Consider the following 22,485-nt stretch of genomic DNA (forward strand, 5'->3'; position numbering starts at 1 on the left):
CTTCTTTTGCCGAGGCAATGGAGTTTAACCTTGTAAAGATGACTAGATAGTGAATGCCCTTCCTGAGACTTAGCCTTCCAGGTCCCCCTTAAATGCCACCCATGCCTTTTGCCATGGCAACACAGGCCCTTTCTGAATACTACACGAGGCAAATTTTTTAGGTTCCTGGTTTCTAGACTATGGGATATCAAAGACCTAGATATGGTACCAATTTTTTTTTTATTTTTCCAAGTAAGAACATTAAAAAAATAAGCAGTTGGAATGAGGGAAAACTTTTCACCTATAATAGTTATGATTTCATTTAAAAGGGGCAATCAGACAAAACATCAGAAAGCTGAGGTGAAGCGCCAAATGGTTGACCCTGAAAACATACTTACAAGAACTCAACAGGTTACACAGGTTATACATGTACAAACACATATATCCACACAATAACAGTTGATGAAAAATGAGGCCATGAATTTAAAAGAGAGAAAGGGGAAGGGTACAGAGGAGAGTTTGTGGGGAGGAAAGTGAAGGGAGAAATATTGTGACTAAATAGTAATTTCAAAAATAAACAAACAGAGAAACTGGGGTGAGCAAGATAGCTCAGCAGGTAAATCTGACTGGCATCAACACTGATGCCTACCCGGAGTTTGACTCCTAGGACCCACATGGCACAAAGAGAGAATTAACGCCACACACACCCCACTTGTCCTCTGATCTCCACATTCATGCCATGGTCTGTATGCCTACCCAGATACAGATACAATAAATGGAAGAAAAAGGATTTGAAGTGTCAAAAACCCAAGACCAACTAATGAAGACAAAGAGGTTGAGACTTTTGCCTTTCAGGCAGAAATTGTCCCGCTAACACTACTGATCATCAATACTTTCTACTCAAAGAGATCTTTCTGTGGGAACTCATTTCAAAGTCATCAGACATTCCAGATAAAACCAGATGAGAAAGCTTGACAGATCCAGGTACCTACACTCTGGGAAGGAGCCACACGTCAATCTCATCCCCAACAAAAAAGTTCAAACCCTCACAAAGGGGGATTCTAGAATCAGAGTGTACAAGGCCAATTTAACAACCTTGGCAGCACCACCACACCTGGAAACACCTTTGAGGAGACTTTGCAGGCTGGTGCCAGCATCTCTGTGGTTAGGTGATGGTTTTTATCCTCTGTATTTATTTGTTGGATAAATGACTATGATCACCAATCAGAGCAGTATACCTGGAGATCCTTAGCAGGGGCCAGCCGCAGTGAGGGCCTGCAGTAAGACATGGGCCACAGAAGTAAAGGCATCCTGTCTGAAAGAAGTCCAGACTGAATACTGGCAGGAAAAGAGGAAAAAGGAGATTGTGAAGAAGGAATGTCCTCAGGTTGTTAGCTCTCTCATTCCTCTTTCCAAGGAGAACAAATAGGATTTTAAAAGTCAGTGACAATGAGATTAAAGAAAAGGAAAGAAGAAGACAGAGGGGGACAAGGGGTGGAGAGGTCCTCTGACTTAAACCTGAAATAGTGCTGGTTCTGAAGGAGAAGGGAGGACGTAGAGAGGAAGGCAATGAGAAAGATCTGTTTAAGGAAAAGCACACTGATCATGAGGAACTCAAGAAAACAAAGTCCATTCTGACCAGAAATGCCCCCTGCTACGTGCGGTGCATGCTGCAGGGGCCTCGCCCACAGTTGGGAAGGTCCTCTGAAGGTGGGACATCTTTTCTGTTGAATACAGTTGGAATACTGAGTTCTCTCTGTCTCTCTCTCTCTCTCTCTCTCTCTCTCTCTCTCTCTCTCTCTCTCTGTGTGTGTGTGTGTGTGTGTGTGTGTGTGTGTGTGTGTGTGTGTGTGTTCCAAGATGTGATCCTTTTGATCCATTTGAAAACAGGAGGAAGAGGAGGAGGAGGAAGAAGAGTAAGAGGAGAAAAAAAAAACAGCACTAAGCTGTGTGTCTACAGTTTCCACTGTAGGCAACTGTGAGGAGCCAATTCCCTTGAGCCTGAATTTTGTTAGTGGAGTGGTGGGTTCCAAGGAGTTCCCTCTAAAGAATTCCCATGAAATGTTTAAAAAAAAAAAAAGCAACATTTTGAAAGTTGCCAGAAATAATTTATTGGGAAAATAAATGCTTAGAATTCTCCACAGAAGTTGGAGAAGATAAAAAGGACTACAAGTTTTGTGAACATTTCTCTAAAATCCCTGGAATTCGTGGAGACTCCTAAAGACAGAAGAAGGTTTCAGAGCTGTAATCCTGTCTCTGCCCACACACCTGATTCTGAGGGTGAGAAGCTCCAGGATGAAGGAAAACCAGAAACATGTCTGTTTTATCACAAGGCTGGTTCAGCGTCTGTAGAATGGCCCCAGACTATGGCTTAGAAGAGATCTATATGGCCGAACTCATTGATGTGTAATGTGTTCAGTGGCTGAAGACATTTAAAGGGAAGACCTTAGAGTCAGTCACCAAAGAGGGCTTGGAACTTCCAGAAGACGGAGAAGAAACAGGAAAATAAGAGCAAGTATGAAAACCTCTGCACAATTGCTGAAGACCTCGTGTGGGGGGGAGGGGGATCAAGGCAAACCGACTGGTGATGTTCCCATGCTGTATTGTAAACAAGCATGGATAGGTGGACAGCAACAAAGGGTAACCAGGCAACAGAGACGCTTGGCAGAATTGCCAAGCTGACAAGACTGTTCCACAGCCTCGCGCCATCTTGCTGTCTGGAACTGTGTTCCCATCCACTGGCTTCCGTATGGAAGATCCCCAGACTACTGCTAACAGTCCCCACAGACTGGTCAGACCAGCTCTCAGACTGAGAAGGACAGTCTCACTCTGGACAACCAAAGAGTGGCAGCTCTTGAAGGAGACAACACATCATGCATGAAGGAGATTAAGGTTCTCAGAGAAAAACCTTATATACCTATTCAATGCTTACCTTTACTCCCGCTGACACATTTCCCAGGATGCTTTGTTCTGGTTTGTGCTAACATTCTAAGCCCTCTGAAGCAGATAGGATTTCTTTCTACTTTTAAGCAACACTCCTACCCTTAGGCAGTAAACAAAGCTAGTAAGGTTTTTTTTTTTTTTTCCAGTTTTGCCTTGGTTTATTTACTTTTAAAAATCTGTAGCTTATTCTTAGAATTTTATACAGTATATTTTGATCATATTTAACTCCTTTGTTGCAAAATATTTTTATAAATTTATTTTATTTTATGAGCATTTATGCCTGTCTGCATGTCTGTGTATAACATGAATGCCTGGTATCTGTGGAAGTCAGAAGATGTCAGACCTCCCCTAAAACTAGATTTCCAGATAGTTTTGAGCCACCCTGTGGTTTCGGGCCCCTTTATTGTAAAATTTTGTGTAAGGTCTTATTCACCCTATGGCCCAAAGTGTTTTGGTAGCAATTGATTTCTTGATACATCAAATATTTTGTCACCAACATGTTCTGAGATATAGCTTAATTTTTAGAAATAAAAGTAACTGTTAAAATAGTTTGAGTTTCATCCAGTTAAATCTTGTGTCTCCTGTGGTTACTTTAGCATGGATTAGTACTCTAGGAATAAGTTAAACTGAGACAGGTCAGTGGGCAGGATCTCCCACAGCTTCTTTTCCACAGTAAAGTATTGAGGAACAAAACCCTAACTTCCCCCATGCCCTGTAAAACCGTATGTGAAGTAACTGAGCCAGGCTGATGAATGGAAATGTCCTGTCCAAGTCACAGTCTGTTTTAAAAGGTAAATACAGATGAGTTGGGGGGGGGGGGCAGTAAGGAAGGGGGAAGGGGAGAGAGAAAATAAAGCCAAAACAAAAGAACAAAAGACAGTGAAAAGTTGTCCATTTCCAGTCAACAAGACCGGTCTGCATTCTTTTTGAAATCTCCCCATTTTGCTCTGATGTCTGTCACTCTACAGAGACAAGTGAAGAGATTTCCAGGCTCTCTGGGGCCACGGCCAGCCTCGAGTTTGATAACCGACTACTGTGTCCCCTTAGACATCATGAGCTTGAGCAGCTCACCTGGTGCCCAACACCAAACCAAGGACCACTGACGCAAACCCAAGCATCCGAGGATGTCATCATGTCATGTATCCCACTGTGCACTTAAAGCACAGTCACATAAAATGGACACGCAGGTGTGGTCAGAGAAATCCTTGAGCAAAGATGTAGCAACTGACTGTTGTAACAGTAAACTTTAAGGCCCACGGGTAACAAGTAGGCTAAGCTAGATCTTAGATGTACCAGAAACACACACGTGGCTAATTAAAATACCCTGTATTTTGGCTACATCTGAATAGAAACTGCTAAGCAGATAAAACGCATGCTGACTAATGAACCAGGAGAGCTATACACTAGAGGACCTGTATAGTATGGAAGCTATACAGTATGGGAGCTATACCATAAGGGTAAACAGTATAGGCGCTATACAGCATTGGAGCTATATAATGGGGAAGGTATACAGTATGGAAGCCATATAGTAGAGAGCATATATTGTACGAAGGGCACAGTAGAGAAACTCTGGCTGGCAAGAAGAGGCCAGGATTCGTGTACTTTTATGCTTGAGGCAAATTCATCTTTCTGTGCTGTTCACTCCCTCATCATAGATGACAATTATTGCCTAGGAGAAGATGAGGTTAAATTTTGTAACGTGATATCTAATAGTGAACTCTGTTGGGGGATGAGAAGTCTAGTCTGCGTCTCCTAAAACCCTGGCCACTGTCACCCCTGGAGCACAGAGGATGTGCTCAGAACCATAGGACGCACCACTGGAAGCCAACAGCCAAAGGCACAGATAAACCAGCATCTATGGATTTGAAGGTAGAGGTTCTCTGGCTCTGTCTCCTCTGGCCTCTCTCCCTAGGGTGAGCAGTGACCTGACATGGGGGCAGGGGACCTACCACAGAGAAAGCCTCACTCGTAGCAAGCATATGGTATTATTGCCTTCAAACCTGGACGCCACCCCCCTACAAATGTGGTATTCTAACAGGAATCAGACAAAAGGCTCAGGAATTAACTCAAGCCTCAGGTTCTCTCCCAGGCCCATGTTCTTAGCCACATCATAAGCATGCTGTAGACACACTTAGGAGACAAGATTAGAACCCCAGGCTCCTCAGACCTGCAATTCCTGCCTCCACCATTGGCCACTCCTGCTGGATTTATGGGACTCTCCTTTTAAACTTTGACCTTGAGAGGACAGCTACTTTTTTGTTTCTTGATAGTGGTCTTTCCCAGAGGCACTAGTGAGGTACTGCAGCAACTGGTAAGCTTTCTACAGAAAAGAGAGGGAGGGAGAGAGAAAGAAGATAGAAAAAGCTAACTTTTCAAAGCTTTTAAAATGTTGTTCTAACATCCTACTGACTCCTCAAAATAATTTGCACAACGTTTTCTTCTGATATTCATAAAAATGTCTAGAATTGGTATCCCCTAATTCCCAGAAAAAGACACTTGAGCTGGAGGGTAGGATACTTAGGGTAGGAGCCCCACGCTTAACAAGCTCAAGGCCCTAGATTTAATTCCTAGACCCTACCTCACCCCCAAAAAACATGGAGACTAAAGTTTAAATGGGTTTTTAAAACAATGTTAAATACAACACTGGATACTAAGCCCTGTCACAGTCGATCACCCCAGCTCCCCACATAGAACACGGAATAAATAAAAATGTTTTATTGAGATGAAATTCGCAGGCCACAAAATTTACTCTGGTGGGCTTTGATTCATTCTCAGGGCTTAGACATCATCACTGTTCCAGAACATCTCGGTCACTTCCAAAGAAGCAGCAGGCCAGTTAGTACTTCCTTCTCACACCTTCCCCCCAGGCCTGGCACAGCTTCCTGCTTCCTGTATCTGCAGAGTTGCCTATTCTGGACATGTCACATAAAGGGAATTAGATAGTGCGTGGCCTTCTGTGTCGGCTTTTTTCACAAAGTGCAATCCATCCGAGTCTATCCGCTGGCAGTGAGTGACTCCACACTTCGGTCCCACTTTGGAGTGACAGTCCATTGTAAAAAATAGGCCACATTTTCTTTATTTATTCATTGTTTATTCAAAGTCGATTTGGAGCTACTGGGAGCAATTCTTTTATAAACACTCATGTAGAGATTTTGGTGGGGAGTCAAAGCTTTTATTCCTTTAGATAAACACCCAGGAGTATTAACAGTAGTAACTCTGTTTAACTGACTAGATGCCAAACATTTTCAAAAGGCAGTCACATCATTTTATATTCTTGCCAGAAATGCACAAGTGCTCCAGGGAGGGTCCCTACACCATACCAACAATTGAGTCGTTGTCACCAGTCTTAGAGTTACAATTGTGCCCAGATCCAGGTCCAGCTATCCATCTGCAATTACACAATTTTAAAAAACCAAATTAAAAGTACAAATTAAAAAGGAATATTTATTTACGGAGACCACACTGAGAACACAGGCTTGAGGGGTCAATGGCTCTCCTTGTCTCTCCTCCCAATGTGACCACATTGAATAAATCTCCTTTTTCTGTCTTCCATTTTTAATTGGCTCTTATTGGCTTATTGAGGGCAGGTGGCCAGACCTGACATGGGGCACTGGCTGTGAGCCCCCCAAGTTTGGTACCATCAGTGTGGTGTCTGAAGTATAGGATGTCCTAGTAGGTTTCATTTGTATTTCTCCAATGACTACTGCTGCTGAGTGCCCTTCTACAGGCATACTGAATACAACTATCTCTTGGAAGAAAGTATTCAAACTCTCTGCCCATCTATAGACACACACACACACACACACACACGAGAGAGAGAGAGAGAGAGAGAGAGAGAGAGAGAGAGAGAGAGAGAGATATTATATCTATCATGTATATAAAATTCATAAATATTTTTCTTCAATTACGTGAACTATCTTTTCTTTCCTATATAAAACAAGTCATTTTAGTTCTGATGAAGTCCCGTCTATTTTTTTCTTTTCCTGCCTTTGCCTTGGGCGGCATATCTAAGGAGCTATTGTCCCAACCAAGGCCAGAAAGATTAAACATTTTTCTACAAGTTTCTTAGTTTTCCACTTAGATCCAAGCTTGGTCTGTCGAGAGTTAATGTTTATGGCCCAACCTCATTCTTTTGCATACTAATATCCAGTTATTAACAACATGAAAAACATTCTTCTTTTCCCCCAGTTAACTCTTTTGTCCCCTTCCTTAAAACATCAGTCGGTTGGGATCAGGCTACAGTGACTCCGTGGTATAGCACGTGCAAACCCTGGGTGTAAGTCTAAAAACCAGAAACTGCAGAGTAAGTCATCTGCTTGCAATCACGGGGCTTGCTTTTACTCCATTGATCTGTGTGGCCATACGTAGGCCGTTACCGTCCTGTCCCATCGTAGCTTTGTAGTGGGGTTTGATTCAGAGATTGTGACTACTCAAACTGCTTTGTTTTGTTTTTTTTTCCAGACCATTTTGGCTGTTCTGGGTAGTTGCCATTTTCAGTCAACAAACCTTGCAGCCCCCTCTTGTTAATTCTATATTCAAGTGAGCACTCTTAAAGTGTACTGGTATTTCCAACAGCCAGTTGAGAGCTGCTGTCCTTAGTAGTTTTTAAGCAATTTATTATGAGGGTTGTCTTAGTCAGTCTTCTACTCCTGTGAAGAGACACCATGACCATGGCAACTCTTAAGTTTCAGAGGTCTAGTCTATTATCCTCACGGCAGGGAGCAAAGCTTCACAGAGATGCTGAAGAGAAACAGAGAGTTCTTCATCTAGATTGGCAGGCAGCAGGAAGAGACACCGGGTTTGGTTTGAGCACCTGAAACCTCAAAGCCTAATCCCAGTGTCACATGTCCTTCAACAGGGCCACACTCCCTAATCCCGGGTCAAGGAGCACCACTCCCTAATGACCAAGCATTTAAATGTGTAAGACTATGGGGCCATTCCTACTCAAACCACTACAAGCACAGCCTATGGTGGTGCCTGTCTTTAATCTCCCCGACTCAGGAGGAAGAAACAAGTAGCTCTCTGGGAGTTCAAAGCCAGCCAGGGCTATAAAGTGAGATCCTATTCAAAAATTAATTAATTTAGTTTACTATTGGACTTTTAACTGCAGAATTTCTATTTGGTTCGCTTATGTTTTTAAAACATTTTTGTCTCTTTATTATTACTCTTTATTTGCTCAGACTCAATGTTAGGTACCTTCCTTTAACTCTATAGACACAATTCCTAATTCTTTTTTTTTTTTAAACTTTTTTTTTTTCCCACAAGACACGGGAGCGGGAGCACGGGATTCGAACTCGCGCACCAAGAGACGCGTGCCTAATTCTTTAAATACACTAATATATTGTCTACTAAATTCAATAACTGGATTCATCAAGTACAGTTTCTGTTTACTGATCATTTTTTTCCTTCTTTCTGGACCACAGTGTGTATGTGTGTGTGTGTGTGTGTGTGTGTGCGTGTGTGTGTGTGTGTGTGTGTGTGTGTGTGTGTGTTGTAGTTTTGTTTGTTTGCTTTTGTTTTTGTTTCCCAGTGCTGAGACTCAAACTCAAGGTCTTGGGTAAATGCAACATGCATTCTATCAGTGAGCTACACTCCCGGCCCCCATCTTGGAATTCTCTGTTGAAGACTGAACATTCAAAAGCTATGATGTGTCAACTCTAAGCTCTAGGCTTCCCCCACCCCCTGCAGCTGTTGTCGGTTGTTGCTGCTGTTGTTATTGGCTCCTGAGTTTCTTGAATTGATTCTCCAAGATTCAATTCCTTAGCATGTGTGGCCCCAGTCTCCATTTAGTTAACTTAGTTGTGGTCTAGTGAACAGACAGAAAAAACTCCCTTCAGTATTTTAAACAAGAATCCTCCCAGGCTTCACCGAATGCTTCCCTCCCTGCACATTTAGGGTATGACTTCTGTGACCAGCCAGGCAGTTTTATGACTCTAACCTTAGCCTCCTCTTCCTGTTTGTGAGAGTCTCAACATGTGTCAAAGGTGAGAGGGGTTTTCTCGGCTCTTTCCTACTCACGGGTAGAACCGTGCACACACAGCCGAGCTTCCCTGGAATCTGTTGCAGCATTCAAAACTCTTTTATGTTGGATTTTTTTTTTTTAATTCAATCTCTTGGTCATGGAGTCACTGCCTCTAGGCAATGCCTAAAATCCCCCACTGGCCATCTTTGACCAACACCCTGTTAATAAGACTGTTCATAGAGAAAGTTCTGAGTCCAGTCAAAATGATTGTAAGTTCTAAGAAGGCAACTTCACAAACGGATTCCTGGAAGGTCACACAGACCATTCCCAGAGACACAACTATTTTGGGAGACTCCACACCTTGACTCTCCCATCAGTTACTAGTCTTCAGGTCTGTGGCCACCATGGAGATGAGGTTAGAGAGTGGGTCCAGACAACTTAAGATGCTACTGTCATCATTTTCAATGACACTCAGCCACTCTTTCTTTAAATACGTTTCCAGATTATTTGAAAACATTTGGTTAATTTCTAAAGGTTTCTGAAAAGCAGATTTTGACCATTATTGTGGATATTCCCAGTGCTAATGTTGAACAGATTTTCCAGAGTTCCTCAACCCAAGACCCCATGTTTCTTAAAGGGACACTTAAAAATATTACTGCTATTCAGGTCCTATAAATGCTTCAGCAGGTAAAGGGTGTTTGCCACTAAGCTTGATGACCTGAGTTCAAGTCCCAGAACCCACATGGAGAAAGGAAAGACCCAATTCCCATGAGTTCTCCTCTGATCTACACACACACACACACACACATACACACACACACCACGCAATCAGGGGTGAGGCACATACACAAATTAACTAAAAATTTAAAAACTATTGCCTTGGTTCAATAGTAGTTTTGTTTCTTTTCTATTTACAAAGTAATCTACTTCTCCCTCATCTCCATATCCATAATCCTGGGTAAATTATAAAATTTTAGGAGGGGTTGGGATATAAAAAAAGAATACTTCCCAACTTTTAGAAATCACTCCTCTGTGCTCTGGCACTATGGAGGGAAGTTTCAGGAACAATGTGGGCCTAAATGTTTCTTTCCAAATAAATACACAAAACCAAAGATGCTGCAGATGTGTCTCCACTGGTAAAGCCTGCCTATCTTTTAGGAAGCCCTGGACTGAGTCCCCAGTGCCGGTTTCAACTGGGTATGATGGCACACCGATGCAATCCCGAAAGGTGAGATGTTAAAGCAAGAGGAACAGAAATTCGAGGTCTTAGGCTACAGCGATGACTCAGTGGCTAAGAGCTCAAACTGCCCTTGTAAAAGACAGGAGGTTCTCAGAACCATGTCATAAATCTCTATAACTCCATTTCCAGGAGTGCTGGTGCCTCTGGCCTTCCAGGGCCATTGCTCTCACATGTGCATGCCACACCCACTCACAGGAACATAGGATTAAAAAAATAAAATAAATCTTGAGTGTGGTAGTACACACCTTTAATCCCAGAATTCAGGAAGCAGAGGCACGAAGATCTCAGAAAGTTAGAGGGCAGCCTGGTCTACATGGTAAGTTCCAGGCCAGTCAAGGCTATATAGGAGAACCTGAGTCAAAAATGTGTGTCTATATACATATATATGTATGTATGTATACACACACACACACACACACACACATACACATACATATACATATACATATACATATACATATATATATATATGAAATTCAAGGCTCTCCTCTTGTACAGAGAACTCAAGGCAAGCCTGGAATGCATGTGGCCCTCTGTTTAAAGAATGAATAAGTAGGGCTAGTGTCCAGGCTATGAGTGAAGACATTTGCCACTAACAGCCTGAGTTCAATCCTAATGGCCCATGTAATAGAAGGAAAGAAAGGACTCCTGAAAGTTGTTCTCTGACCTCCTGCTACACACACACACACACACACACTGTGGTCTGTGCAACCTCCTCCCATCTCCCTGACCCCCCCCCCCCGCACAAAATCAACAAATATAATTTAAAAATAGGTAAATAAATATCCAATCTTTCCAGCTCTAGGCTAGTCATGAGATGAAGAAACTGGAAGAACATCAGAAACAGCTATGCAATGTTCCGAGATAAAAAGGGCTCCCGTGCCTGAGTTTCTGACAGAGAAAAGCAGGCCTTCCAACCAGACCACCTACGTGGTAATTACTCAACTGTGGACTTCCACTTTCGGCGTTTAGAACTCCTCCCCAGCCTTTCCCACTTCTTCAGATAGCAGGTGCTGAGACGAGACGCGGGCCATGTCAAATAATTTGGCCAGTCCTCTTCTTGAGCAAAACTGGAATTGGTAGAGGATCGTTGGCCACAAAAGTGGAGGCTGGGTGATTCATCCTGGTGATGTCTTGGGCCAAATTCCAGAAGGCAGTATTTTCAGGAGGGAGGGAGGGCAATTTGCATGCATGACCTCATCCAGAAGCTCCAGCCCCAGAGCATATAAACAGGAGCCTGTCACACCTAGTCTTACTACTGCCAGGTCCTGCAACCCAAATAGACCGGCACCATGCTCGCGCTCCGCTCCTCGCTGCCACACCTGGGGCTGTTCCTGTGCCTGGCTCTGTGCTTTTCCCCTTCCCTGTCTGCCAGTGATAATGGGTCCTGCGTGGTCTTTGATGAAGTCTACGACTCCAACAACTTGGAAATCAACACTACGGCTGTAGTCTCTGGTGGGAATACAGTCTACACAGGTGAGTCAAAGCCACTCGTGCCGCTGTCCTTTGTTCTCCGTGGAGTGTTAAGCAGGCTGTCTCGAACGTTCCATATGTGTGTGTGCACATGGCGGAAAGTGGGGAGCGGTGACTGATAGGTGGCAGAGTGGATAGGGAGGACTATTTCTATAGTTTCCTGTCTGAATCTCAGGTGGGGTAAACTGAGCCCCCAGGCAGATCACACCCCAGCAAGACATGGATGCCTAAAGTGGAAATTGTGTTAATTTTGAGGGAAATCTTAGCGGTCTACTGTCCTTTCACATCTACTTGACAGAATGTACCCTGCGGGACTCCAGGAATGATTTGCGCTTAGTGTATGAGAAAAGCCATGTATGTTAGAGCCCACCTTTTGTGTGAGGGGCCTGAAAGGCAGAGGTGTTAAATGACTTGCTGGGGACTCCCTGCCAGCAAGGGACGCTCTTTGATTCCTGGTTGTTCAATCTTAATCTAATGTTTTTCTTAGAAGTATCTGGAAAGTACTTCATAACTTTTCCTTACGAGATTCAACAAAACCTACAAGTTAAAAACACGCTTTCTAATTAGTCAAACTTTCTAATTAGTCAAGGAATGCGCTTTCCTGACTAGCTTTATTTATCCGGTTTTTTAAAGCAACTTCAGTTGGTTTTTAAACTTTTTTATTATTATAGTGTGTGCACCCTTATGGTGTGTGTATGTGTGTGCACACAGTCATGCCCTGGCACTCCTGTGCAGGCCAGAAGGTAGCTTTGTTTTGTTGCTGCTCTCCTACAATCATGGGTTTCACAAGTGCCTTTACTCACCGACCCCTCTCATCTGCCCCACTCCTTCCGCACCGCCTTCTTGCTCCAGTTACGGCGGTGCTGTGGAAAGGAAGGAACTACACATGCATCCACATTATAAGGCTAACACGACTGACTATGTGCTGGATTTCGCTCTAAGAGAAAAATGCTATTATTAACCTCCATCTTCCAGAGGAGAAAGAAAGCATATAGAAGTCAAATTTTTACCCAAGGTCACTAGAATGTAACAGAACTAGTATTTGAGCCTAAGGAATGTAGCCAAAAGCCAGCCTGCCTTCTTAGCTCCTACACCAACCTTCCTCTCTTAGTCTAAGCAAACCGTGCAAGGGTCACTATGGTGACTGATGTTTGCATGATCTGCAGTCTCAGCCTGGAAGGTGAGCCACTGCACCAGACCTCCCCGCTCCGCTGCTCACCTCTCTCCGGTTTCCTGGACTGTCACTGAGCAAATGTTCCTGCTGTAACAGGACTATGACCCATTCCCTTGGGAAACGGGTCTTTTCATATCAGAGCAGGGAAGATAAGTCCGTAATTCAAGATGAACGCTAGGTGAATGTGTGGATGAATCCATTACTGCAAGGGCAGTGCAGGCCCCTGATGTAAGATGGCACAGCGGAGACAGACAGGCCTGCTGCTGAAATGGGAGAAAGAGAAGTCTACTTGGGGGAGATAAGATGAAAACGTGGGAGTCTTTCTGAAAGGAGGGAGGCAGGAAGGAGAAAACACAAGACAATGGGGGAAGGTGGGGGAAGGGCCACCACATCGTCCCAGTAGCCTGGGGGAAAAGAAAGACCTCAGCTTCCTTGAGTGCCTAAGCTAGCTTTGCTCTTTATCAGATTCCGTTTGCCCCAAAATGTGTTTGAGCTCTGAGGTAAATCTGACTTGTACTTTAAAATGAGGGTTAAAAATCCTCTGTCCATGGGGGTGAGAGGGGCCAAATTCCACACCTACAGTTACAAAGAAGGCTTTACAAATACCTTTGTGGAGTGCTGCGGCAGAGACTCAGGCTTTCTGGAGACCCCGTGTCAGCCACCTTCCCTTGCTTTGAAATCCTTTATCATTTCAGCATCTCGTCAACGCTGGCAAACCATTAAGAAATGGCTTGGCAGACCCTAGAGACAGCACAGCTTAGCCAGCCTCTCAGAGGGCTCACCCCACCCCACCCCCACCCTACCCCTGGACCTGTTAAAGAAAGAAGCCTGTAATATTTACACTGAGGCACTGCTAAGTCAGCCTCTGCCCCGTTGTCCACTTCTCCAGACAAGGATATAATTTACTACTTCCTCAACTTTCCAGCTTCTAGAACAGGGAGTTCCATTGGATAAAGGATTTTTTTTTTAAGTGCTAGAGACAGAACCCAAGTTTTCAAGCATGTTGGACCAATGCTCTACTATAAGCTACAGTGCACCCCAACCCTAGCTACAGTCCACCCCAGTCCCAACGCAGAGTGCTAGAATCAATCAAAGTAGTTGTTTAGTGGCCAAACACTGGGCTACCTGGATGTTGACTGATGAAACCATAAAATACAATTAAGTATTCAGTTCTATAGAAAGGGTGTGAATGTTTCAGATCTGAGGGGGAAATAGGGTAAGTTAGTCCAAAGGTGGGATGTGAGCAAGATCTGGGTGTGGAAGTGGATATGGGATAAAAGCTAACAAGGAAGGAAGGTTCCAGACAGGCACCCAGACGGGAACAAACACCAGGCCCAGGTGTGGATCAGGTAGGAGCCAGGTGGTATGCACAACAGCTGGGGGCGAGGGTGGGGGAGGTGGGAAACAGCAGCTGTCCCTAGAGTAGAAGGCAGAAGCCAGATAGGAATGAGAAGGCAGGAGCTTTTAGATTCTCTAGGTGGACAGGTATAATACAGCCCATGTAACAGGTTATATGAGAAAGTCTGGTCTGACCACCGAATGTTCAAGGCATTCAAGGGAGACTGAGGCCACAGATCCAGAGACCCCACGTGGAAGAATGGAAGGAAGGAAGAATGGAAGGAAAGAAGGAAGGAAGGAAGGGAGGGAGGGAGGGAGGGAGGGAGGGAGGGAGGGAGGGAGGCAGGCAAGAAGGAAGAAAAGAAAGGAGGGAGGGAGGGAGGGAGGGAGGGAGGGAGGGAGGGAGGGAGGGAGGAAGAATGGAAGGAAGGAAGGAAGGAAGGAAGGAAGGAAGGAAGGAAGGAAGGAAAGCTGAGCCCACAGTGAAAGGGGAAGCAGAAAAGGAACCATGGAGCAAACAGTTGGATTGCTAAGAGGGTCGCTGGCTATCTAGATGACACCACTCTGCATCATCTTCCGCCACACCGCCCTGCAGAGATGTGAGACAAAAGTCATCTCCTCTCTGAGTGACTCAGGACATGTAGGATTCAGGTCAGCTGACCTCCCTGGCAGAGCAAACCAAGGCAAAGAAATACAATGTGCTTAAATTACTAACAACAATCACAGTTTATCTGCTATGAGGCACAAATGTTAGCATCTTCTCTTTAGTCCTAACTACAAGGGATAATGTCATTTCCCAGAACCAGAGCCTATGGCAAGCACAAAGAGGGAACTTTAAAAGAGAGAGAGAGAGAGAGAGAGAGAGAGAGAGAGAGAGAGAGAGAGAGAGAGAATGAATAGTGGTCAGAGATGTAGCCCCATTAGTAGAACGCTTGCCTGCACATTCCAAGCTCTAGGTTTAATGTTCTGCATTTTATAAACCAGGAGTGGCAGCATATACCTGCAATGTCTATACACAAGAAGGAGAATCAGAGGTTCAAGGTCATCCTCAGTTACATTTGAGTCCAGCTTAGGATGAGATCCTGTTTCAAAACACACAAATTGGTACAGTGGTCACTGAGCAAGAAGAAGCCAGGGCACAGGTGATTTGTCTTGCTAAGTACCAGAGCCAGGATGCAGGTCCAGGACTGTCTGACCTGCTACTAGATCCACTCGCTTTGCTTCGGAGGGAGTTTCAGATGACAGAAATGGCCCAATATTGAGGAATTTACTCATACAGGCTCGTGGGGGGTGGGGCAGATACACTAGAATATCCTCATGTTGAAATTAATAAAATGTCAGCAAGGTCCCCTGTGAGTGCAGGCAGGCTGGGTCATAAACCTCACCTGAGTAGAGAAAGACTCTAAGAGGTGTTGGTCCTTGGATTAGGACCTCAGTGTCTCATACCTAGTCCAACCCCTGTCCTAACCAACCCCCACCTTCAATAACCCAGAGGATCTGCATTTCTGGGGTCAGGAGCAGGCCTTTGGTTTTACTTAGCAACAGTATCCCTTGTATCCCTGGAGCACTTCCTAGGAGACCTCCAAACTCTTTCAGGGGTCCTCACCTTAGAGGAGAGGTAGTGCTCCTTACTATTCGGATGTATCCCCCGGTAGCAAAACCAGGGCCAGAGGATGGTCGGGCTCATAGCTGCCTTTCATGGTAGACTACTTGGACAATTAAAAAACAAGTGTAAAGATGAATATTAAAATCATCTGTAGCCTAGGCAGGCTTTAAGCTTCTCTGTAGCTGAAGAGGACACTGAATCATGGTCCTCCATCCCTCACCTGGAGTTACAGGCGTGTGACACACTGGGTTCCCAGTCAGGATCTCTGTACTTTCTTTTACAGAAACAGACTCATGCCATCCACTCCGTGGTTTCCCTTGCTCACACACCACCTTGGTTTCACTTGGCTCACACTAACTGCTTCCTCATCTCCTTTCCTCCTAGTGATGGTCCCTGTGAACAATTCGGTCAGTGCCGTGATCCTGAAAGCAGTGAAGGAGAACAGCCCAGTGGGTACCTGGAATGGAACATATCAGAACTGCAACGGCAGCAGTGTCTATAACGTGATGTCCCTAAGCGACCAGGTCTTCGAGGCAACCTGGACAGTTCCTAATTCTGAGGATGTGACTAAAGTCAACCTGCAGTAAGGACTGCTTTTTGTCACGTTGGGCTTTGGAAAGTTTATAACAGGCTTATACAGTTTCACCTTAACCTAGGACTGAAACTAGACTGGGTGTGAGTGGAAAACCCCGCAGTGGCACTTCTTGATACACACACACACACACACACACACACACACACCAATGCTCTACATAATCAGGAAAACTGAACACTTTCTTTCAAGTTGTCTGTATTCAAACTGGAGAATACTTTCTTAAAAAACATCTTTTGCTAGCATACAAAATAATAGGCTTTCTTATGATATTTTCTTCATGTATGTCATTACCTTTTTCTCATATTCATCCCTGTTGCCTTCTCTTGTTCCCCGTTCCTTCAGTTACCTATCTTCCTGCAAATAGCCCCTCTTCCACCTTTATCACATACACACAGTATAGATATTAAATATAGTTGATTAAATATGTTAATAATAATTGATTATATAATTAAACATGTCGATTAATAATTATATCAATAGACTGAATAATTAACTATATTAATACTTATATAATTGAAATAAACAATTAAGTAAATATTATATTTAGATGTATGTAACATTAGTGGATAATCATTTGTTAAACATACACAGGTAGCTAAGAGACAACTGAATAATAACACTAGTTTCCTCCTGTGATAGGATGACCTGAGGTTCTAAGGAAAGGTCACCTAGAGGCTAGCATTATACTTTTACAACAAATGTCTCTCACTATGAGGACCTGGCATTGAGAAACCAAGTGTTGTGAAGAACTTATGCTCCTGAAAGGACAAGCCTGACAATTGGCTGTGTCCACTGTCAGCATCCTTGTCTCTGTGGAAGTTGGTAATGCTGTCAAGCCATTCTTCCCTCTCCTGCCGCACTCTGGAACTAGCCAGGCTTCCTCAGCTTTGGAGGAGGAATGCCCCAAAGTGACGAATGAAAGCAGAATTCAAAGGGAGCTACTGTTACTAACCCTACCATGGCAACAGTTGTGACCACACTGTGCTCAAGCAGGTATACTCTGCAGTGACACAACAATGACAATTTACATTGTCGTTATGTAGTGTTACCCCACCGTCTGTGCGCTCCACATCCTCGCATACACACTACAATACACTAGACTCTCTTGTTCATGATGTATACACTCATGGCCTTGACCCGCAAAACTGACCCAAGAGGAGGGAACACCACCATGGGGGCACTATGCTAAACAGGGTAGAAAACGATGTCAAAGGTCTCTGCCCATGGGATTCACAACCACGGTGGGGCTGGGGATCTCAGCCCACACACATGTGAGTACTGAGGCGAAGTGCTTCCTTTGCTTTCCCTGAACACACAGATTCAGAACCAGCTCCATTACACCCTCTGGATGTCTCCTACTTCATCATGCATATCGTGACCGACTCCTTAACTAATTATCTGAATATTCATCAAAATATGTCTCAGAAGACATGCCGTGAGCATGAAGCCATTGACGGTTGGACTCATGGCTATCTGCTCACGCTAAGCTCAGCAACTGACATGCAGACTGTGTCCTTTCATTAGTGGCTTGCTGGCTGTATAGACAATGGGCTAATATTACAATGGACCTATAGGCTTAAGAACAACAGAACAAGCTCTGAGGATAGTTTAATGGGGATGGGTGATGGGAGAGCAGCTTGGAGTTAAGATCTGGAGGGCTTCAGTGAAGTCAATACGAGCCAGATCAATAGTGAATGGTCTGCTTACTGTGCCATATAAAAAAATAAGCCCGCAAGAGAGTGACAGGATGGGGTGATCCAGAAAGGCAAGATGCAGCTTGTGAGCTCCACAGACAAGGCCATCACCATGTCTCTTACTGATTTGTTCTCCAGGGTCTTCATCGTCACTAATCGCACGGCTATAAAGTCATCTGTGAAGGTGGAGCAAGGTGAGTTCTGTTGTAAAAGCTCCGTACATTTGATGTCAGGCAGTCTGGAGAGTTATTTTACTTAGATATCAGTTGAGTTTCCCAACATCCTGGAACCTATGTGATATTTCCTCCAACCTTTTGTTTTATGTTGTGTGGAAAACAAAATCCCTCTCTGAGATTTGTGCAGTTTTTCAGAAATCCCCATCCATGGTCACCTCTGGCTCCAAACCCCTACTTCAACAGAGGCTATTTCTGTTCAGTACCAGTAGGCATCCATATGAAAAGGCAACATTATTCTCGGTGTCCACGCAACCTAAAACTGCATTCACACAAGGCCTTCATGTGGTCAACTTTAACCAGTTTTTAAGGGAGTTATTCAGGGGCGGGGGAAATGGAGATCACTAGCTATACAAAAAGAGGTGGTATCACAGAAATATTAATATCATCGATTCTTGTTAGATTGTTTCTATTTTTGTGTTTCTTTTGGAGAGGGTCGCTTGACCCTAGCACCCTGTCAAAAGCTAACAAAGTACAGTATCCCTAAGCTACAGCATGACATGACTTCTCTCTCTCTCTCTCTCTCTCTCTCTCTCTCTCTCTCTCTCTGTGTGTGTGTGTGTGTGTGTGTGTGTGTGTGTGTGTGTGTTCACAGATCTGCATGTGACTGTGTTTGTGAAGGCCAGTGGACAGCCTTCCTTGTTTTATGAGCCAGGGTCCCTCCCTGGCCTGGGACTCACCCAATAGGATGGTTGGTTAGTGATTTCAGGGATCGTCCTTCTTGGCTTCCTGGTGCTGTGATTACAGAAGCATGTACCTCTACACCTAGAATTTTCATGTGGGGTTGGGGAGAGCAAACTCAGATCCTCATGCTTGTGTGAAAGAACTTTACTAACTAAGCCTCCCCACAGCCCTTCCATGAGTTTCTAATAGCTTCAGTTAATGTTGTCACCAGCAGGAGTTTCCACCAGCATTCCCCAGAGCACCTACTCCAGGCCCACACTTTCCCTGGGCTCCTTCCCCTCCTCCCTATCCCCCCCCCTTTTTAAATTTCTGGGTAAGACACCAAAGGATTGAAAACTGGAATTCAGAAAGGATGGCTTACTGGCCTAAAACCACAGAGAAAGTTCGCAGTAGAGTGAGGTCTGCGATTCTTCATCTTACCCTTTTGTCTGCTTTTCTTAGACTCACATTAAAACTAAAGAGATCATTTTAAGGCAGTTTTTTTATTGTAAGAGTCATCTGAGGACATGTGTGAAGCCTTGGATTCAAATCTTCAGTATGGGGAGTGGGGGGTGGGGGGAGACCCAAACAAGAACCATTAGTCACTCTCAATGTCCAAATCCCAGGTCTTCCTCAGGAACCACATGCTGCCATTTTTCTCTAAGTCATTTACTACAAAATGCACAGATGGAATAATCATTCCCAGCAGCATATTTTAAAGTCCTTATGCCGAATCAAACTATTATATGACAGTGTTTACTGTTGGTGGTTTTCCCTCTGTGAGGTTATTCTCTTCCTCAAGGACATTTTTGAGAAAAACACTTGCAGAAAAGCTAATAGAGTTGAAATGTGTGTTTCTAGCCAGGACCCCTTAGCTCGGTCATAATAAAATAGTTTAAAGATCAGGGGAAAGGCCACGAGTGGTGGCACACCTACATTCCCAGCAGTTAGAGGCTAAGGCCAGACAGTCACAATGTTAAGCCCAACATGAGCTACCCAGAGAAAGACTCTGTCTCAAACAAAACAGAAGAATGAGAGGGAACTGGGAAATGTGGCTGTGTTCTGCTCTCTCTCTAGCTGCATGGAATGCCAGAGAGATACTTGTCCTGGAGAAATGCAGAAGAGAGAAAACGTAGCCTCGACCAGGAGAGCTTCCTCCAGGCAGGCAGAAGGATGCCTGGGCCTGTGTCATTTTCCTTCTTCCTCTTATAACTAAGTTTTAAAGAGGGAGAAAATTGGGTGGGTGCACGCATGCATGCATGCGTGAATGTGCAGGTGTACACACGTGGGGAGGACAAAGGAGAACATCCTGCACCTTCATCTGTGGCTCTCCTTCTTGTGACTGAAGATACAGGCTTTCACTGAACCTAGGACTTCCCATTTTCTCAATTACTCGATTGGCCAGCAAGCCCCAGCTATTCTCCTGTCTTTGCCGTTACTCCCAATTGCCAGAGCTGGGGTTACAGGCCCCACTCCCAGCTAAGGAAGAGACACTCTTGAAGTGTCTGTGTTCCAAGCTCCAGGTTTCCTGGCATCAGACAAGTCCCCAAAAGTGAAGGCCTGGCTCTCTTTGCTTCTCTGCGATCATTGCATGTAGCCAGAACCTACATGAGAAACAGTTTGTGGCTTGCAAGCCAGAGAAACAAAGTCAAGGATTCAGACAGGGCATCTGCCACTAGCTAAGGCAGAGGTCACTATTCTTGGTTCTGCATGATACTGACTTCTCCCAAGTCCTTGGAATTAGCAAGAAAATTATAAAAGTGTACTCTCTTGGGTCATATTTGCACTACAGTGTATGACCCAATATGATATTTGATACAGTGTATCAAATATCAAATACAGATATTTGATAGCAGACTACTCAACTAATAACAGATTCATATGTTAATTAATATAATTCATATAATTCTTTGGGTCTTTTCTTCTTCTCAACAGACTATGTAGGGGCTGGAGGGGTGGCTCAGCTCAGCAGTTGAGAACATACAGTTGCTCTCCCAGAGGACCCAGGTTCAATACCCAGCACCCAGTGGCCCTCACAACGATCTAACCCCAACTCTAGGGAATCTGATACACTCTTCTAGCCTCTGAGGGCACTTCATGTATGTGATGCACATACAGGCATGCAGGGAAACCCTTAATATGCATGTTTAAAACAAATAATCAACATAAAATGAAGGAAAAAAGATCAGGGAGACCTTAAGGACAGAGGCTTAGCTTTATTGCTTAACACTGAACCTTTTAGCTGCCTACAGCTCCCTTCTCTGTGTGGCACTGGAGAAGTGTTGATTGATGTTTGCTCATGATCTCTGGCTTTACCATCTTAAAAAGATTATCATTATTGTGGGCGTACGTATGCAACGCGTGTGTGAAGGTCAGAGGTCAACATTTTGAGGTCAGTTCCTCTTCTTCCACCTTTACATGAGATTAAACTCAACGACACGCGCCTTGATTAGCTGAGCCATCTTGCCAGTCTTTAGTCTTTGTCTAGTGCCCACCCACCTCCAAACAAAGGCCTGATAAAACTGTTTCTTTGATTTTTGTTCCCCTCCCCAGTAAATTCTTCAATCCTGACCCCGACTCCCGAGAGTTTTGAGACCAGCCAGACCATGACTACAGCCAAGACTACAACTGAGAACACAGCCAAGACCACAACCATGAGCACAGCCAAGACCACAGCCAGAAGCCTGGCCATCCGTACTCTCAGCAGCCCCCTGGCAGGCGCCCTCCATATCCTGCTTGTTTTTCTCATTAGTAAGCTTCTCTTCTAAAGGAAACTGGGCAAGCAAGTCTCCAGCCTCCAGGGCATCCTCCCGAGCTCATTTTAGGCCAGTGTTTAAACGTACATGAGTGAAGGTTTTATGTCCCCAGTATGCAACTCAACCACCTCGGACCACAGACCTGTGACACTAGTGCATCTGAGGGACACAAACATTTGCCTGGATCTTTCAGGGCACTAATTCTGCTGTTTGTAAATACTTAGTCCATCCTGCTTGTAACCTGAAGTTCTGACTCTCAGTTTAACATGTTGACAGCCAATCTGAACTTGCGTTTCTTGCCAAAGTATTCCCATGAGCCTCCTGGGTTTTGGGGGTGGGGAGGGGTGTATCCTCCTTTACTTTCAAGCTGATTTCAGATTTCTGGCCAAACCTACTCAGGTTACAAAGGACATATGTGACTGATATGACTGAAGGAAAAAGAGAAATGAGTGATAGTCCTGTGGCTACTAGCAAATTCCCACTGTCTCCAGACCAGTCAGTAGGTTCTGAAGAGAGAAACTATATGAAAATTATGCCTCAGAGGCCAAGGACAGGACACATGACTTTTTTTCCTAAGTCAAATAAACTATATATTGAACAAGAATGGCGAAATGTGCTAAATTGAAAGATAAGCCTTAATAAGTGATAAAATACAGTGCTACCTTTGTTTTTTGAACTATGAATGAATGTGTGTGTGTGTGTGTGTGTGTGTGTGTGTGTGTGTGTGTGTGTGTGTGTGTGTTTAAGGACAGATACAAGGTTAATTTATCCCAGTTTTTTTTTTTTTTTTTTTTTTGTCCAGTCAAAGCTGGTTATTTCTTCCTTCATG

The 22,485-nt window shown here is 44.2% G+C and overlaps 1 protein-coding gene across 1 annotated transcript; it reads left to right on the forward strand.

Moving 5' to 3' along the window:
* Positions 1-11,363: 11,363 nt before the first annotated feature.
* Positions 11,364-22,260, forward strand: Plet1 (placenta expressed transcript 1). Its single transcript, XM_076925117.1, has 4 exons — positions 11,364-11,600; positions 16,100-16,298; positions 18,143-18,198; positions 21,454-22,260. The coding sequence occupies exons 1-4, from the start codon at positions 11,417-11,419 to the stop codon at positions 21,666-21,668; spliced, it is 654 nt and encodes a 217-aa protein (XP_076781232.1). The 5' UTR covers positions 11,364-11,416; the 3' UTR covers positions 21,669-22,260.
* Positions 22,261-22,485: the final 225 nt, after the last annotated feature.

The sequence above is a fragment of the Arvicanthis niloticus genome, chromosome 26 (genome assembly GCF_011762505.2).
Source record: "Arvicanthis niloticus isolate mArvNil1 chromosome 26, mArvNil1.pat.X, whole genome shotgun sequence".
Taxonomy (NCBI): domain Eukaryota; kingdom Metazoa; phylum Chordata; class Mammalia; order Rodentia; family Muridae; genus Arvicanthis; species Arvicanthis niloticus.

Bases quoted from the DNA above. Each gene is read 5' to 3' on its own strand.
- Plet1 (XM_076925117.1), top strand. From the start codon at position 11,417: ATGCTCGCGCTCCGCTCCTCGCTGCCACACCTGGGGCTGTTCCTGTGC. The intron at 16,299-18,142 runs GTAAGGACTGCT...TTTGTTCTCCAG, and splicing joins GTGACTAAAGTCAACCTGCA to GGTCTTCATCGTCACTAATC. The intron at 18,199-21,453 runs GTGAGTTCTGTT...TCCCCTCCCCAG, and splicing joins ATCTGTGAAGGTGGAGCAAG to TAAATTCTTCAATCCTGACC.